Source organism: Strongylocentrotus purpuratus, unplaced genomic scaffold, assembly GCF_000002235.5.
Source record: "Strongylocentrotus purpuratus isolate Spur 01 unplaced genomic scaffold, Spur_5.0 spur5_scaffold_13, whole genome shotgun sequence".
NCBI lineage: Eukaryota > Metazoa > Echinodermata > Echinoidea > Camarodonta > Strongylocentrotidae > Strongylocentrotus > Strongylocentrotus purpuratus.
This window is the reverse complement of record NW_022145598.1, coordinates 18,862,357-18,880,300: the sequence shown is the minus strand read 5'-3', so window position 1 is coordinate 18,880,300 and position 17,944 is coordinate 18,862,357. Positions and strand designations below refer to the sequence as shown.

The 17,944-nt window shown below is 38.8% G+C and overlaps 2 protein-coding genes and 1 pseudogene across 2 annotated transcripts in view; 2 read left to right on the top strand and 1 right to left on the bottom strand.

The window, feature by feature from the left end:
• Positions 1-3,889, bottom strand: part of LOC590529 (p21-activated protein kinase-interacting protein 1-like) — a 31,196-nt gene extending 27,307 nt beyond the window's left edge. Inside the window, exons 1-4 of the mRNA XM_790129.4 lie at positions 3,785-3,889; positions 2,455-2,626; positions 1,543-1,663; positions 722-849 (exon numbers count right to left, since the gene is read on the bottom strand). Of these exons, the coding sequence (XP_795222.3) occupies positions 722-849; positions 1,543-1,663; positions 2,455-2,626; positions 3,785-3,871 (508 nt within the window). The 5' untranslated portion in view covers positions 3,872-3,889. The remainder of the gene's footprint in view (positions 1-721; positions 850-1,542; positions 1,664-2,454; positions 2,627-3,784) is intronic.
• Positions 3,881-11,314, top strand: LOC115923035 (rRNA-processing protein UTP23 homolog). Its single transcript, XM_030983085.1, is given in 5 exon segments — positions 3,881-3,990; positions 4,494-4,741; positions 10,074-10,262; positions 10,878-11,052; positions 11,055-11,314. Coding segments are annotated over 4 exon segments (765 nt in total). The 5' UTR covers positions 3,881-3,990; positions 4,494-4,567; the 3' UTR covers positions 11,282-11,314.
• Positions 11,315-16,825: 5,511 nt separating this feature from the next.
• LOC593560 lies at positions 16,826-17,417 on the top strand (annotated as a pseudogene).
• Positions 17,418-17,944: the final 527 nt, after the last annotated feature.

Genomic DNA, 17,944 nt, shown 5'->3' with positions numbered 1-17,944 from the left:
CGTGTTTTTACACATTTTTTTTCCCCGGGGGCCAGGCCCTCCCCCCCCCCCCTGGATCCGCCACTGCGCTTGTTGATACCCTTTTTGTTAGATGAATTTACTCTTCATATTTCGATTTGTAAAGCGTTGATGCTTGCCAGAAGCATGCAGTGTCTTATGTTATGGCAAGACCCTGGGCAGCATCTCACGAAACCGTCATAAGTACAAGTTCACCTACATCTCATTGAAACACATGTATCAAGTTTAACACGTGTTTCAATGGGATGTCAGTGAACTTGTACTTATGACGGTTTCATGAAATGCTGCCCAGGCTAACATGTACATTATGTTAAAGGTAAAGACCAGTATTGGAAACGCCCCAATTTTTAAAAAAATGAAAGGGAAGCTCTCATTACCAATCATGTGAAAGAATATGTTTTGACTAATACGTGATGATAAAAAATTTGCCGAGAAACCGCCTACTAATTCATATATTTGGTAAATTTGTTTCTCTCGTGGTCTGTGAGAGATATAGGGTAGTCCCATATACATCTTTCTGTGTATAGTGCTTGTAACTTTACGAAGAATGGGCCAAATTTCTTATCATTTTGATGATTCCAGAACCTTGCAGATGCTAGATGCTAGATGATCAACCTTTTCTGATCGATTCCACAACGTTTCTTTCACAATGCAATCGCATGACCATAACTGGTCTTTACCTTTAATGTAAAGTGAAACTCACCTTTCTTAATATTGGTTGTGTAAGCTGCTCTGCCTTTGAGTAAGTTCCACGTCCGTAACGTCTTGTCTTTGCTGACGGAGAGGGCTATCTTACCAGAAGGGTGTACTGCTACTGAGTTAACAGCATCTCTGCAAAATATGTACAATTTTGAATAAAGAGGCAATCAGAAATAAAGTTTATTGCTAAAGCATTCACACACCATTCAAGAAAGCGAGAAAGAAAGAAAAAGAAAAAGAGAAAGAAAGAAAATACAGAAGCCCATTTTGCCACAAGTGTGAACTGCTACTGAATCTACATCAACCCTAAAAAATATATACATTGGTGATGTAAGGACAGAGGGGTTACACAGTATGACACAAAAACTTTATCAACATTAAAATGCCCTTGTCAGACGTACAAGATAACCCTAACGTGTGATAATGATGAAATAACATAGCCATTAGTTCAATAAGTGCCCTTGAAAGATTTCATCTCTCTTTCTGTCCAACCTCAGGCAGCATTTGGGTCATCAAAATGAACTATCAGGATCGAGGCACAATTGCTCAGTAGTAGAGCAGTGGTCTCGTAACCAGGAGGCCCGGGTTTGAAACCAAGTCCAACACTAGTGCCCTTCAGTAAGGCATTAATCCTCATTACCAAGTCCCTCGGAGAGGACTTGAAGCCATATATCCCCTGGCTGCTTACTTTGATACAAGCATACACATTTCTGAGCAGTCAGGTGAAGCAAACAAACAATCAAAACATGAAAAGTATAATTTGAATAAACTAATTAATTGGACTGTGAAAAGGATATCACATTTATTTGTGCCACAATCACTTACTTGTGGCCCTTGAGAATCTTCATACACTCCCAGTTCTTGGTGCCCCATATGCAAATGACCCCATCTTCTCCACCACTGACCATGTGGCCATCGTCATGGTAACTTAGTGATGTCACAGAACCTAAAGGAAATAACACCAAGATGAACATACTTCTAAGATAATATTTTTTCAATAAATTGTAAAAATTAAATTAAAGAAAAAGAGGAAGACAGATGATTGAGGATGCCTTAAAGATTAGATGGCTAGAAAGTATGACCAAAAACAAAAAACAAAAAACAGACAAATTCTACAGATAGCTGTATAAAGCTGCACAGGACAGAATTTACTGGAGAAAGTTTGCCTATGGGGTCACCACAAGTCAAACTTTATTAATAGTTAAATAAGAAGGATAAAAGCGTCATCCTCCCTCTTAACCAATTTGATTGAGGGGGGGGGGGGGGTGACAATTGCACATGTCTCCACAAGCTATGCCACTGACAACACTTTATTGTGCCAAGATATTCACATGCTGTATATTGCAAGTGGTAAATAGTTTCAAATTCAATGACTGCCATAAAATATCCAAAAGATTTCTTATTTTTGTATTAAGGGGTAATAAAACACCTATTACTAATAGGTGTTTTTTCGTTAACCCCTCTCCCCCCCCCCCCCCCTTGAGTAAAAAAAATGGGGGGGGGGAATGCCATCTGACAACATTCCCCCCTTTTGAGTAAGGAAATTGAGAAAAATAGGGAAAATAAGGGAAAATGAGGGAAAAATAGGGGTAAATCAGGAAGAAGAAACAAAAAGAATATTACAAAACTCGGGGGAAAAAAAATCAGGAAACCAATTCAAATCGGATAATTATCAGGCCTGATTTATAACCTTCCTGAACCTCCTTTATAAAAAGAAGGAAAGCTGTGACTACCTACCATCATGCTGCAGGAGAGATCCCAGCTCAACATTCTTCTCCAGATCATAAAGATTGACAAGTTCATCGGTGCTCCCCGAGGCTAAGTGACGACTGCTTGCGGCCAGGGACTTGATGCAGCCGGTGTGGGCATTGTTTGTAAACCTCCCTTTGAAGGAATACTGGCAACCATCCTGAAATTATAATAAGTGTAAGTTGAGGAGTCAGTGACACAAAGACGTAACTCCATTTTGGCCAGTTTGAGAAAAATTGGCTTATGCGTCACTGAGCACTTGGGCCTTAAGGAGTTAAGTCTATGTTTCACTAGCTTATTGACTTCAATAAGGTGCTGGTGGAGTTAAGTCTTTGTGTTTCCTGGAAAGTCCACATTTTTCTGAACATTTTGATATCAAAAACTCATTTGGCAAAATATGGAGTTACGTCTTTGTGTCTCTGAACCCTCGAAGCATTAGACTAGATATCTCAACTAATGATATCCTATGAGTAAGGTCTCTCCTTCAAGTTCTGGCATGGAGGCCATTACTTATTATAGAAAGATATACATCTTTAGCTTTCATTTTAATGTGGGCATAGGGCCTACAGAGAAAATTCACACTTTCATTTTTTATCCATCTTGAACCAAATCGCTGGAGACAGTAAAATGATTGAAGTTTCACTCCTTTATCCGACAAACATCAGACAAACATCAAAGTTATATGTTACAGAAAAGTCAGAATGTATTCTCAAGAGGTTTTAACATTACAAACAGCAAATTGATGGAGAAAAAAGTTAATTAATTTCACAAATCATCATGGTTCTGAATTTGGTTTTGTGATCATCGATCATCGATCTACTGTACATCGATCTGGCTCCCCTTATCGCATACACAAACAATGTCTTTTGTGTTTGATTGCCATTATTTTTACGAATACCTGTAGATCTATAGCTTCCGACGTGAGGCGAGGGCAAAATTTTCGCCAGATTCCTGCGACAATTGCTTTTTACTAGTTTTTAAACCCCCTTCCGGTTTCCCCCCTTGGCCTTGTTGTGCCATGGTCAAGGATTACAGTCTGTGTATGGCCATAGAAAAGGTTGACAAATGTCAGTTTTTATAAAGTATTCCCCATAAAAAATGGTTATTTCTGTCTAGATCTAGGCAATTTAATATCAGTGCGCAGCGCCGTGGAGCTCCGACGCACCTGCACCCGGTGCGGCGGCGGCAGCAAAGCTCTGTCGAGTAAGTTATCATGCACGCGCCACTCAAGATCAAGCTAGCTCAGCAGTGCAGTTCTACCAGCAAATTTTAATGAATCAATAGTAATCACTGTGTATACATGTGTTAAATGTCATACCTCCGATTCATTTTCCAATAAATCGTATCCGAAAGTGGTCCTTTCGTAGCAGCCAGCAAAGACTTGAAGGCACATGTGCGCCGCCATGTTGTTTTAAAAGAATATAAATATTCATAAGGCGAGACGTCACACAAGCACATGTCTGCAAAGGCCAGCGAGAATCAAGTAAGCTAAATTTGGATCCTACCGCGTCACAGAATATTCGCGTAAGTAAAAATTATTAGAAGAGTTTGAAAATGAATGTGATGTCTCAGTGATGCCCATAATTATGATATTAAAATCGCTTGTCAGTCTTAATTTGTTGAATGAAACGCAACGCTCGCGTCTTTCATCAGTTCAACGGACGACGCAGTTGCTGGTCGCCTGAAACTCCGGGCACATCACACCGCCCCTGGCCTGGTGACCGTCTAAGCAGGGAGTTGCCGCAGCGAGTTTATACTGTAGCCTGTTATTGTACCTAAAATGCGGCATTTTGCCATTTAAAGCCTGTCCAATCTGAAAAAAACATCAGTCGTGTCAATCTAAAGATCTAGTTGTGATGCCATTTAGATTTACATTTAATATTCATGTTAAATCGCTGAAATTGTAAAGCTGAGTGAGTCGATCGGTTACACAAAATGGTTTCATGGTAATAGTTTCATTCTCTTTTCTTCTCTACTCAATATTGATAGTCAAATATAATAGTATTTTGTTTTTTATTTGAATGCAGGTGCCAAGATTCATCTTTGACTTGAGCTGAACTGATCTATAAGGAATCGTTATCGGGCGTACAAGGCACTCGCCATGAAGGTGAAGAGGTACAAACACGCCCGCAAGTACCTGGGCTTCTACAAGCACAACTTCAACTTCCGAGAGCCTCACCAGGTCCTCATAGATGGAACCTTCACGCACATGGCTCTCAAAAACAAGATTAACATCAAGGAACAGCTGCCTAAATATTTAGGAGGTGAAGTGCAGGTAAGACCAATTTTGTCTTAAGCCAGACTATCCTACTTGTAGCTACTCGCTCCCTCTATATAGCAAACAATGCCTAATCGGTGACCATTGGTCCCCCATGATCCTCTTTTTCTTATGTTAATTTAGAGCTGATTTGATGAGATAAACACCTGTCAGTGACCTTGCAGGGAGGTCTAATCCCCCTGGCCAAACTAGTGCAGACAAGCTTTAAGTTAGAATCTGACATTTTTTGGCTCTTTTAACCCTTACTGTACTGGGCTATTTTGAGCACCCACTGACTGGGGGGGGGGGCCTGGGAGGCCCCCCCCCCCCCCCCTATGATCTCGGCCGTCGATGGTCCGATGAACACGAAAATTTGCATGTTTGTAGATATTTACGTAAGGAACAAGATGGTATAATTAGTTTTTTCCGAATATGCAAATTTTTGTCGTTAGCCTAATTAATTATGCAAAATGACCTTTTTGATCTTGGACTTGATGATATGGATTACGCTCGCTTCAAGCTATTTGTCATTGCTTGATTTTCTTTTTATCTGAGTAATTTTAAGTCATTAATAGAAAAATGACTTTAAAATGGAGGACAATGAACTCAATCTGTGTCTTAGTTCACACAAATTAACTCCTGTTAATTTTGATGATGTTCTGCAAACCAAAACTGAAAATGCATTTTCTCTTACACATGTCAATATCAGATCTTTGAATAGAAATATAGAAAACCTAAAACTGTTATACGAATGTAGTATCAAATCAAATTTGATATAATATGTTTATCTGAAGTGTGGAGCGTACCAGACACATCCATCTTGGGCATACAAGGCTATACTTTAGAGGTGAAATGCCGCAATCATACTTTAAGAGGTGGAGGTGTTGGTGCATACATTCACTCTTCCCTTAAATACAGGCTTTTGGGAAATTTTGAAGTAGCACATGCTGAATCACTTTGGTTGGAAGTAGTAATTAATGAAAAGAAGATCATTATTGGTGTCATCTATCGCAAGCCAAATACAGATATTCATGAGTTTCAGGATAGTCTGTTAAGTATTGTACATGATCTGAAATTAGACAAAAGTCAATGTGTGCTAACTGGAGACTTCAATATCAATCTTCTAGGCGATGAAATGGCAGCTGATAACTTTCTCACCTCCATGCAATGTATCGGCATGCATCAATTGATTAATTTTCCTACTAGAGTAACGCAACATGGCTTCTCTTTGATTGATCATATATATACCAATATGAATGTTCCCAGTATTCATGCAGGAATAATTGAATCTGACGTTACAGACCACTTTCCGATCTTTACCATTTTTAAGTCTAATATACAATTTAAGAAAAAGTCTTGCCGAGGAAAATTAATGTCTCGTTCTTACAAGAACTATGATGTTACAAAATTCCATGCTGAGCTTGCCAATATAACATGGGAATCAGTTTATGCAGCGGATGATGCTGATCTCGCATACTCCCGTTTTTGTGAAATCATGACAAAAGTGTGTGATGAGCATGCACCAGTTGTAGCTCAACACGGTAAAAGGAGAAAGAACGAACCTAAGAAACCTTGGATTACAAAAGCTATAATGAATTCCATAAAAAAGAAACATACAATGTATTCACAGGTTCTTGCCACCAACCACAATCCTGTCTATTTAACAACATACAAGAAGTACAGGAATATGTTAACTACAATAATCAGAAACTCAAAGAGAAATTACTATAGTAGGATATTCCTTGAAAATAAGGGTGATACTAGCAAAACATGGAAGACTGTAAACGAGATTTTAAGTGGTGGAAACAATTCGTTTAAGCCAACAGTGGTGGATAAATTGTGTGTGAATGATACTGGTACTAATGAAACCCTGTGTAATGAACAAGATATTGCAAATGCATTTAATGACTTCTTTGTTAATGTTGGTCCAAATTTGGCGAATGCCATACCAAACACAAATCGTAATACAGAGAAAGTTTTAGACGATGGTGTAGACAAATCTTTCTTCTGGAAACCAGTTACTGAGACTGAGGTTAGCAACCATTTAATAGCCTTGAATGTAAAGAAAGCTAGTGGGTATGATAATATGCCAATCAAGCTGATAAAAGATGCTGTGCACTATGTAACTTCTCCCCTTACATTTATTTTCAATCTGTCTTTCACCTCTGGTAAATTCCCAGATGCCTTTAAAATAGCAAAAGTGACACCTGTTTATAAGAAAGGACCTAAAGATGAAGCAGGAAATTATAGACCTATTTCAGTATTACCTGTTCTTGGGAAGGTTTTTGAAAAAATTGTAAATAATAGGCTTCTTGACTTTCTTGAAAAAAATCATGTATTATATGAGCACCAGTATGGCTTCCGTAAAAAATACAGTACAAAATTGTCAATGATAAATTTAGTTAACACTTTGAGGAATTCAATGGATGAGGGAAGAATCACACTTGGGATATTTGTAGACTTTAAGAAAGCATTTGATACAATTAATCATGATATTTTATACAGCAAACTTTCACACTATGGAATACGAGGAATAGCATTACAGTGGTTTAAGGACTATTTTTATAGAAGATTTCAATTTGTACAGTACGGAAATGTAACATCTCCCATGCTGCCTTTAACATGTGGTGTACCGCAAGGCTCTGTCCTAGGCCCAACGCTTTTCCTACTTTATATTAATGATATGCCATTTGCTACACGTTACTTTAACTTTCGACTCTTTGCGGATGACTCAAACTTATTCCATACATTTCCTGAAGGGCAAAAAGAAATTGATATGACTGAAGTGAACACAAATCTTCAAATTGTTTCAGACTGGTGTAATGCTAATAAACTGACAATTAATTTACAAAAGACGAGTTATATGCTAATAAGAAACCAGAGACGGCAGATTAATGTTCAAGGGCAACTGGCTATATCAGAAGCTGAAATAATAGAAGTTGATTCTTCGCTCTTTGTTGGGATAAAGATTGATAAACACTTGACTTGGAAACCCCACATACAAATGGTTAATAAATGCATCAGACAAAAAGTAGGAATCCTCTTCCGCTTACGGAATTTTGTGCCTAGAAATATCCTAGTGTTGTTGTATAAAACCTTTATTCAACATCATACGGAATTGAAGTGTGGGGGAGCACTTACAAGTCTCACTTAAATTGCATACTGTATACACAAAAGATGGCCATACGGACAATCACATTTAGCCATTTTATGAGTCGTTCAGCACCATTGTTTTACGAATTGAAAATCTTAGATATTAACAAGTTCTATGAGTTGTCTCTATGTACATTTATGTATGACCTAGTACATAATAATTTACCTCACTGTTTGACGGATTATTGTGATAAAATTGAGCATAGATACAATACAAGAAAAAGAGAAAAGGGCCATCTACGTATACCACTGTATAAAACAACACAAGGCAAATTTTCAGTAACTTGTGTAGGAACCCGATTATGGAATGAACTTCCCGATGAAATCAAAAACAAAGGGTCTAGAAACACTTTTCGTAAACATCTCAACGATTACTTGATGAATAAGTGATTGAATTATGCAAGTACACATGTATATATTGTAAATAATCTCCATATTACATTTTTGTTGTTTTTTTTTGTCAAAAAAATGCAATTTTTTGTATAAATAATCTGTAGATACATGTATCTATGACTTTTTAACCTGGTATATCCTCTTCATAATTATATTTGGAGTGTAGAAATTGTGCTACGGTATTACTCAACATGTATACTTCTACTGTCAAGTTTTATTTTTTGATAATGATATATTTATTTTTGCCAAGTGTGTGCTAAGAACAGGGGCCAGACTCGACTAGCACATGTGCTATTATTTGGCTCCTTTTCATCACCTTCTATATTCTATGAGAAAAGACATATGTCTAGCATATCAATACTTTGTTAGGTTTTTCTTTAATATGATCTATAATATTCATTTATGAACATGTACCATTCACGATGTATTCAAATGTTTAATCACTGATGTTATTGATGATGAATAAATAAAATCAAATCAAATCAAATCAAATCAAATCAAAATACGCTAATTTTATGCATTTTACCGAAAACGTGTCAAACTCCACTTTTTGAATGTTGAAACTCATTATTCATATGAAACTTCTTTTCTAACACAAAAAAGTTATTTTAATGTAATTAATAATGATAATTTATGCAAATTTTGATGCGATTTTCATTTTTTTTTTTTTTTTTTTGATGACATGCGCATATTAATTGTTATGTAACGCCTTACAGGTATATCCGATTTAGACGAAAATGATATCAAAATGTGCGTAAGACTTCAGGGAAAAAAGTCATGAAACGACAATTCAAAATTCCAAGCGGTTGCGGCGCAATCTCCGAAAATGTCGAGGGGGGGGCCTCCCAGGCCCCCCCCAGTACAGTAAGGGTTAAAAGATTTTCATAGAATCGTAATGTCCTTCAAAATTTACATAAAATATAAAGCATTTGTATGTGTTTATCATTTGACCTCAGCCTCAGTTTCTGTCTCCCTTCTCTCTCTCTCTCTCTCTCGCGCATTCTTCTTTCATAACTTGCTCTCATCATTCTTTCATGTAGTCATATCTTGTTTCTCTTTGTTGTTTCATTCTCTATCTTGTCATACATTTTGTTCTTGCTACAAATCAGGAGTTACCTACATCTGTGTGTGAAAACTCTGTAACTTGATTGTTCCTCTAAAGGCCTCTATTATCAAGCACAGATACATACATTGTTCATTATAATGCAGTATATATATAATTCTACCTTTATTAATTGTAGTGTTCAATCCTGAAGTGCTAAATATTCAAACTCTAAATCTACTTTCATTAACATAAAGGTATTACAACGTTTTGGGAAATTTTGAAAATTGGGTGGATAGTGATTCTTTACACTTTTGATATATTTGGATGCCCCTGGCCTGTGGATGTATTATAAGCACTAAAAAAATTTAGCCCCTAAAACACTTCTGCTTTCGAGAAAAATTGAATATAAAAATTTACAGGTGCTCCTGGTGAGTTTTGATAAATTTCAAATAGCGCTAACGGCCGTACAATTGTAGCTGCGACCGTGAAAATCTCATAAGATGTAGTTGTGATATATAAACGGGAATATCTAATCGGTCAATTTTAGTTAAGAAACATTGTTTTATAGCTTAATTAATATCTTGACCTTGAGAGGGAGCTATACAACATAAAGAGTTTCTTATTTAGGCTACATTGACTCGATTTCAACCGCGACAACAGTCACTGAAAATTGTAGGATCCCATATGCTTTCAATATGTTCATTTGAACCAAATTCATGACCCCATACCAAAACTTTGTATTACCTTTAATCCATTTAGTTAATAACAACAAACTGCATCCTGAAGGAGGCTGAATCCTTAGGCAAGGCGGTGTACGGAGCTTACATCATCCTCAAGAGGTACCAGGTGAGAAGATGCGGCCACAAGGACAGTCCAGTCTCCGCCCATAAGTGTGTGATGAGCATGTTGGCAGACTCGAACAAGAACCACTACTTTGTTGCTACACAGGTCAGTATTTTTGTTAAATAAATTCAGTGATATTGCATTGTATAACTTACAGTACCCTATTTTGTAGTAGCTGAATTCTTTATGCATCCCCCCCCCCCCCCCCCCCCTCTTTAAAAAAAAAAATTGAATTGTTTCTGATTTTCATAATACGGGTAGCTTGTTAAGATGAAGATGGTTTGAGATTTTTTGTTACAACCGAAAATTTAATTTCAAAATTGTTTGTGAAAAAACTAGAAAACATCGATTATTTAAATACATGTATCTTCCTGGTTTGTAATTGTTTGCAAAATGAGGAAATACCTCTTTGCCATTTCCAAACTTGTTTGGTTTTTCTTCAAGATGATCTGCCTCCTTCACTGCTGAAGATTCTTGCAGATGTATAAGTGCATGTGTGTGCTGATATAGGGATTCATTCATTCATTCAATTCATTAAAATGATTTATTTTCAAATAAAACTTTTATCTTGAAATTTTCATTCATGCATAAGCATAATCTTTTTTGTACTGAGCAACTGACTCACGAATCAATGATACCTGGAGAAACATGTCTTTGCAGGTATAAATTGAATCTTTGACAAACTTTGCTCTATTTTTTTTTTCTTTCTTTTATGTACAGGATCCCGACCTGAGTGCATCAGTCAACGGAACCCCAGGAGCTCCACTTCTGTACCTCCATTTCAGCGCAATAGTCCTAGAGAAACCCTCGGTGACCTCTACTGCAGCTGCCTCCTCAATGACGTCAAAGAAAATCAATCCTTCAGAGTTCGAGAAGAGCGCTTTGAAAAACTCGAAGGGGAGGGTGGGAAGGATGATGAAAAGAAGAAGAGAAAGAAGCGGAGAGGACCCAAGCAGCCGAACCCACTCTCGGTGAAGAAGAAGAAGAAGAAGAAGAGTACTGAGCAGTCATCAGCTGTGACAAAAGAGACAGAAGGAAAGAAAAAGAGGAGAAAGAGGAAGAGGGTGAAGATATCATCGCATGTGAATGGGCAAAGTGAAGCCCAGCAAGACTCTGTGTCATGACATGCTCACTCTCAGTGAAAAAGAGAGAGTACAGAAGGATGTCTGATTCAAGACGAAAGAAGGAAAGAAGAAAAGGCGGTGGAAGAGAGTGGAGATGGCGTCTTTTGTGAAGGAGCAAATTCAAGGTCACCAAGCATTCACCTAGCGACATAATCACTCTTCACACCAATGAAAAGAAGGGTACTTCGGTATTGTCTGATGTTACGCTACGGAAAGACAGATGGAAAGAAGAAGACAAAGTGGAAGAAAGATGGCATCTGCTGTGAAGGAGCAAAGTCAAGCTCAACAAGCCTCTGTGTAGCAAATCAATCACTCAGTGAAAATAGGAAGTATAAAGAGAGATCCTCAGCTGTTCGAGTTTACTGGTAGAAAGGTCATTCCATGTACCGTATTTGCCGGCGATAAGGCCGCACCGCCGCATAGGCCGCACCCCCAACTCTGACATTTCAAAGAGGGAAAAAAAAAAGGAAAACAAAAAAAAAGGAAAAAAAAACAAACGGACAAAACAAAATAATCATAATTTTCTCGAAAACACTATTTTTTTTTTACAAACTGATACCAAATTCATCCATATTCTTATAATTTACCGAAGTTTAGCTAAAAAAGTGATCGCAGGCAGATTTGGTGTCCAATATACCCCTACCACAATGTACGGTGTAATGCGAAACTGCATGAAATGGAAAATCAAAATGGCAACCTTGGATGGATGGTCTTGGCAGCTCCGTTATACTGTCCCTTCCTTCACCTTTGCAATGCATTAGCACGAACTTAGATCAAGATCTATCAGCAAATGTTGTGTTAGGACATTTATTTTGGTCTTCATGTCAACAATTCAAGATAAAATTGTCGGTAAGATGTTTGGAAATGTCCTGTACCATAGTGGTATTGTTTTTTTACCGTTTCTAGTCCCATATGTGCAAATTCGTGTTGGTTTTGACTTTTTTGTTGTTGATATTTTCTCTTCCAAAAATACTGCGGCCTTTACACCGGCGAATAGGGTATGTCAAATCCCTGGCAGAGCTGCCAACTAGTACGGATTTCCCGTAATTGGTATGGAAATTAATGATCATTACAGCAGTAACTAATACTCTTTTCACACTGGTTTTGCTTAACCCCGTACTTTGCTTAGCCCCGTACTATCCTTAACCCCGGACTATTTTTTTTGGCTTTTCACACTCGCTGTTTTTAGTCCCGTACTAGCGCCTATTCCGGAATAAGAAAATTCCAGCTGTTCTCACTGCATTTCGTTAACCCCGGATATCGTGAATGTTATTATTGGACATACTTCGCATTTGGCCAGTTGTGATACGCTCCATTGCGTAGTACCGGACTATTTTTCGTTTCTGTTCTCATTCATTTGCTTAGCACCGCAATTGCGGGGTTAGCAGGAGTTAGCACCACAATTGCGGAGTTAGCCCTGCTATTTTGCAGGGTTAGTTAACCCCGTACTATAGGTGGGGTTAGCCAACTTTAGCCCACTTTGGTAAAAACCAGTCTGAACAGAAAGTGGAATAGGCTTAACCCCGTACTATAGGTGGGGTTAGCCAACTTTAGCCCACTTTGGTAAAAACCAGTCTGAACAGAAAGTGGAATAGGCTTAACCCCGTACTATAGGTGGGGTTAGCCAACTTTAGCCCACTTTGGTAAAAACCAGTCTGAACAGAAAGTGGAATAGGCTTAACCCCGTACTATAGGTGGGGCTAAGACCCCCCCTTAACCCCACCTATAGTACGGGGTTAAGCAAAATATTGCCAGTGTGAAAACAGTATAAGGAATGTTGTCTAAATTACGGATTTCAAAACAAAAAAAAACAATTTTAAATATGATTTATCGTAGTGAGTGCTGTGCAGTATGGCGGCAGTCCAACACTCAATGAAAAAGGCGAAAAAGTATCAAGTATTCTCTTAATAGAAGCCAATTTTTTATGGAAAACTGATGTGTTGTGATGACCTGAAAATCAATATTTAGCAACTTTGTGTGAGTAAAATCATCGTTTAATAAAGATTTATAGTGCCGCGTAGGGAATTACTGATTTATTCCCCAAATTACGGATTTTGAGCCTTGTGATTACTGATTTTCTGTTCTGGAGGTTGGCAGCTCTGCAATCGCCATGCTCTATTACATTGAAATTTGGATCCATGGATAGTTCAGGTTAAAAAATCTAAATTTTTATGTTTTAACTCCATCTACCAGTGGTCGCCTTACTACGGCAGGCGCGTACGCAGGGGGTCGGGAGTTGAACCCCCCTCCCCCTTCAAACAATAAATAAATAAATAAAAAAGTTTTTAAAAATTGTGCTAATGGGTGACCCAAAACAGGTGTCCCCCCTCCCCCCCCCCAACAGAACGAAATATCGATCGGCCAAAAATTTTGGGATTAAAAAAAAGAAAAAGATGTGCTCTTACCCCTCCCCCCCCCCCCCCCCCCCCCCGGCTTATTCAACGGCTGGCTGAGTCGTTGCGAAATTTTCGGCGCGATTTAAAATTTTAAAACCTCCCCTACGATAAAATCCTGCGTACGCGCCTGTACTACGGTATACCCCTTTATTCTTACATGGATATGATTACTTGTTTTTGCTGGATATAATGAAGAGAATGTTTGTACTTACGCATTAGTTTATTTATCATATGTTTCCAATTGAAAAATATTGAAGTCATATTTTTATGTCAATAAAGAGATGAATTTGAAATTGAATACTTGGATGGTTTTGTGTGTATTCCTTAAATGGAGATCTATTTTACATATATTCCGCAATGTATAGGATGTAGTATGCATGTGTCTGATACTAGATTAGCATGAACTTGTCTTTCTATTGCAGTCAAACCTGTCTTAGTGGCCACCTGTCTATACTGGTCATGTATTTTGTCTCCCTCAAAGAAATCTGCGTCATAGAACCTGTCTAGAAGGGCCACCTGTATATACTAGCCCTGTATTTTGTCTCCCCAAGAAAGATAAGTGCGTCATAGAACCTGTCTAGAAGGGCCACCTGTCTATACTAGCCCTGTATTTTGTCTCCCCAAGAAAGAAATGTGCATCATAAAACCTGTCTATACCGGCCATGTATTTTGTCTCCCCCAAGGAAGAAATGGGCGTCATAAAACCTGTCTATACTGGCCGTGTATTTTGTATCCCTCAAGGAAGAAATGGGCGTCATAAAACCTGTCTATACTGGCCGTGTATTTTGTATCCCTCAAGGAAGAAATGGGCGTCATAAAACCTGTCTATACTGGCCGTGTATTTTGTATCCCTCAAGGAAGAAATGGGCGTCATAAAACCTGTCTATACTGGCCGTGTATTTTGTATCCCTCAAGGAAGAAATGGGCGTCATAAAACCTGTCTATACTGGCCGTGTATTTTGTATCCCCCAAGGAAGAAATGGGCGTCATAAAACCTGTCTATACTGGCCATGTATTTTGTCTCCCCCAAGGAAGAAATGGGCGTCATAAAACCTGTCTATACTGGCCATGTATTTTGTATCCCTCAAGGAAGAAATGGGCGTCATAAAACCTGTCTATACTGGCCGTGTATTTTGTATCCCTCAAGGAAGAAATGGGCGTCATAAAACCTGTCTATACTGGCCGTGTATTTTGTCTCCCCCAAGGAGAAATGGACGTCATAAAACCTGTCTATACTGGCCGTGTATTTTGTATCCCTCAAGGAAGAAATGGGCGTCATAAAACCTGTCTATACTGGCCGTGTATTTTGTCTCCCCCAAGGAAGAAATGGACGTCATAAAACCTGTCTATACTGGCCGTGGACTTTGTCTCCCCCAAGGAAGAAATGGGCGTCATAAAACCTGTCTATACTGGCCATGTATTTTGTCTCCCCCAAGGAAGAAATGGGCGTCATAAAACCTGTCTATACTGGCCGTATATTTTGTCTCCCCCAAGGAAGAAATGGGTGTCATAAAACCTGTCTATACCGGCCATGTATTTTGTCTCCCCCAATGAAGAAATCTGCGTCATAGAACCTGTCTAGAAAGGCCACCTGTCTACCATGGCTACTCTTTGATTGTCCCTTGGGTGGCCTTTATAGACAGGTTTGACTGCACTACTTGTACTACTACTTGCGCCCTCTATATAGCAGACAATGCCTAATTGGTGACCATTGGTCCCCCATGATCCACTTTTTCTTAGGTTAATCAAGAGCTGATTTGATGAGATAACCACCTGTCGGTGACCATGCAGGGAGGTCTAATCCCTCCTGGCCAAAGTAGTGCAGAGGGGCTTTAAAAGACAGGTTTGACTGTACAAGTATATAATATGTATCTGATAGAGGGTTGTGTGTGTGTGTGTTGTAGACGTGAAAGTAGGTGATGGAGATTGATACATCTAGAGAAAAAGACGTGTATATTTTACATTTCTGTCCAGTGCGTGATTGTGTTTTTTTAATATGGCTACTTTGTGGCTTTTATTTTTGTAGAGTTTGAAAAATATGTACCCGGGGGGGGGGGGGGTACTCACATCTTAGGACATATGGGGTGTGCCGCTCTAATGGGTCACTTTTTCATTAAAAAATCCCTAAACATGGGTCCCACTTTTAACAAAAAAACATTAAAAATGGGTCATTTTTTTCAAATGTGCAAACATTTTCGGGTGTTTGCCATGCAAACACCAACATTTTTTGAAAATTGGTATTTTTTGCAAGAAAAATGACCCCTAATAATGGGTATGGGTTTCGAGGTTTGAGCAGCACACCCCCGTCCAAACCAATTCTGAGAATTCTCTCCCTATAGTTGGTGCTCTCATAAAAGAAGTGAAACCCCAAACGAAGTGAATGTCGTGGTATATCACAGTGTTAAGAATTTAACTGGTCATATTCTGGACTAGACTGGGATTTGAACCCATAACCCGAGGACTAATAATCAAGTGAGTGAACCACTATACCATGACACCTCCACGAGTTGGTGGTGAATGTAAATCTCTGGTGATCAGGGCAACGTTTAAAAAATAAAATGTTTAACATTATAAGTCCCTAAAGGGTATATAAATTGAAATATTAGACCCTTCAGGTGATACGTGTACGTAGGTAAGCCTAGATACTTACAAAGTTCTAGGGGTATGAGAGCACAACTTAAAAGAGGAAAGGGCGACCAAAATATCCAACGTGTTAAAAAAAACTAATATTTAACGGAAATCAACGTGGCCTAAAAACATCCTTTAGTCCAGTTTGGCCCTTGTCTAAAGTCCACGAATATTTGTTTGCTGTACCCAACTACAAATAGATGAATAGATATTTCGGGTGAGTTTTATAGGTCATTGTCTATGATATTTCTGTCGAAGTAGAGTTGTCGTCGTATATTAAAGCAATTAAATATTCGTTGAAACAATCTGTATGCTTTTCGAATTATGGAAGAAACAGAAATTGACCATCGGGCGATTAAAGTTCAATCATTTTTACTGGCCGAGTGTTATAAAATATGCCAAGAATACAAAAATATATATACACAAATTGTGTGATGTGCGTACGTGTTGATTCCAAACTCTGAACTCTTGCGGGCAAAACATTGTATTTGAGGCACAAGTGCAGAAGGTGTTCGGAGACATGGAGAACCAACGCGTAACTGTAGAGGAGGTTGATCACGAGGCTGATGACCAGGTTGATCCCGAGAATGATCACGGAGGTGAAGTAAAGCTTGAGCGCAGGCTTAGTCTCTTGGATGGTATCATGATCAACGTTGGGGTCATGATTGGTTCGGGAATCTTCATCTCGCCTAAGGGTGTCTTGGCCAGTGTCGAGAGCGTAGGTGCCACCTTGTGTATATGGGTGGCTGCTGGGGTCGTTTCGGTCTTCGGTGCCATGTGCTACGCTGAGCTGGGCACGATGATCCCCGCATCGGGAGGCACTTACACCTACGTCCGCGTAATCTTTGGTGACTTTTGGGGTTTCCTCAACTTCTGGGCTTGTACCGTCATCGCGGGACCCATCGCCAATGCCGTTATCGCATTGATGCTCGCCATGTACTGCCTGGAGCCATTTTACCCCGATCCAGAAATTCCCCCACCTAAGGTTGCGATCAAACTCATCGCCATTGCAGCCGTCTTGCCCAAGACGAAAATCCAATTGAAACCAATTGAACACCAATTGAAATTTCAATTGGTTTCAATTGGTTTCAATTGGTCTCAATAGGTTTTAACAGGTTTCAATGGGACCTCAGATGTTTTCAATTGGTCCAGATTGGCCCCATTGGACAAATTGGCCCCATTGGCCCCATTGGCCTAGGCCCCATTAGACTTTAATGGGTCCCCAATTGGTTTCAATGGGTCCGGATTGGCCCCATTGGACAAATTGGACCCATTGGCCCCATTGGCCTAGGCCCCATTAGACTTTAATGGGTCCCCAATTGGTTTCAATTGGACCAATTGGCCTTAATTTGGACTTCAATTGGTCCCATTGAAACCAATTGACCAATTGAAACCAACAAATCTAGGCATCTCATGAATATTCATTATCACTTTACACGTGTCACAGAAAAATAAATTTATCATGATTTGTTAAGCAAATTATGACAATGCACATCAATTTTGTGATTTCTTTATTCCTTCAGCAATTATTAACCAATAGATTATTTTGTCTGATCATGTTACAATTACATTCACGTTTTAGCAATAGATATATTGATTTATATATTGATTATATGATTACTAACCAAGAAACAATATA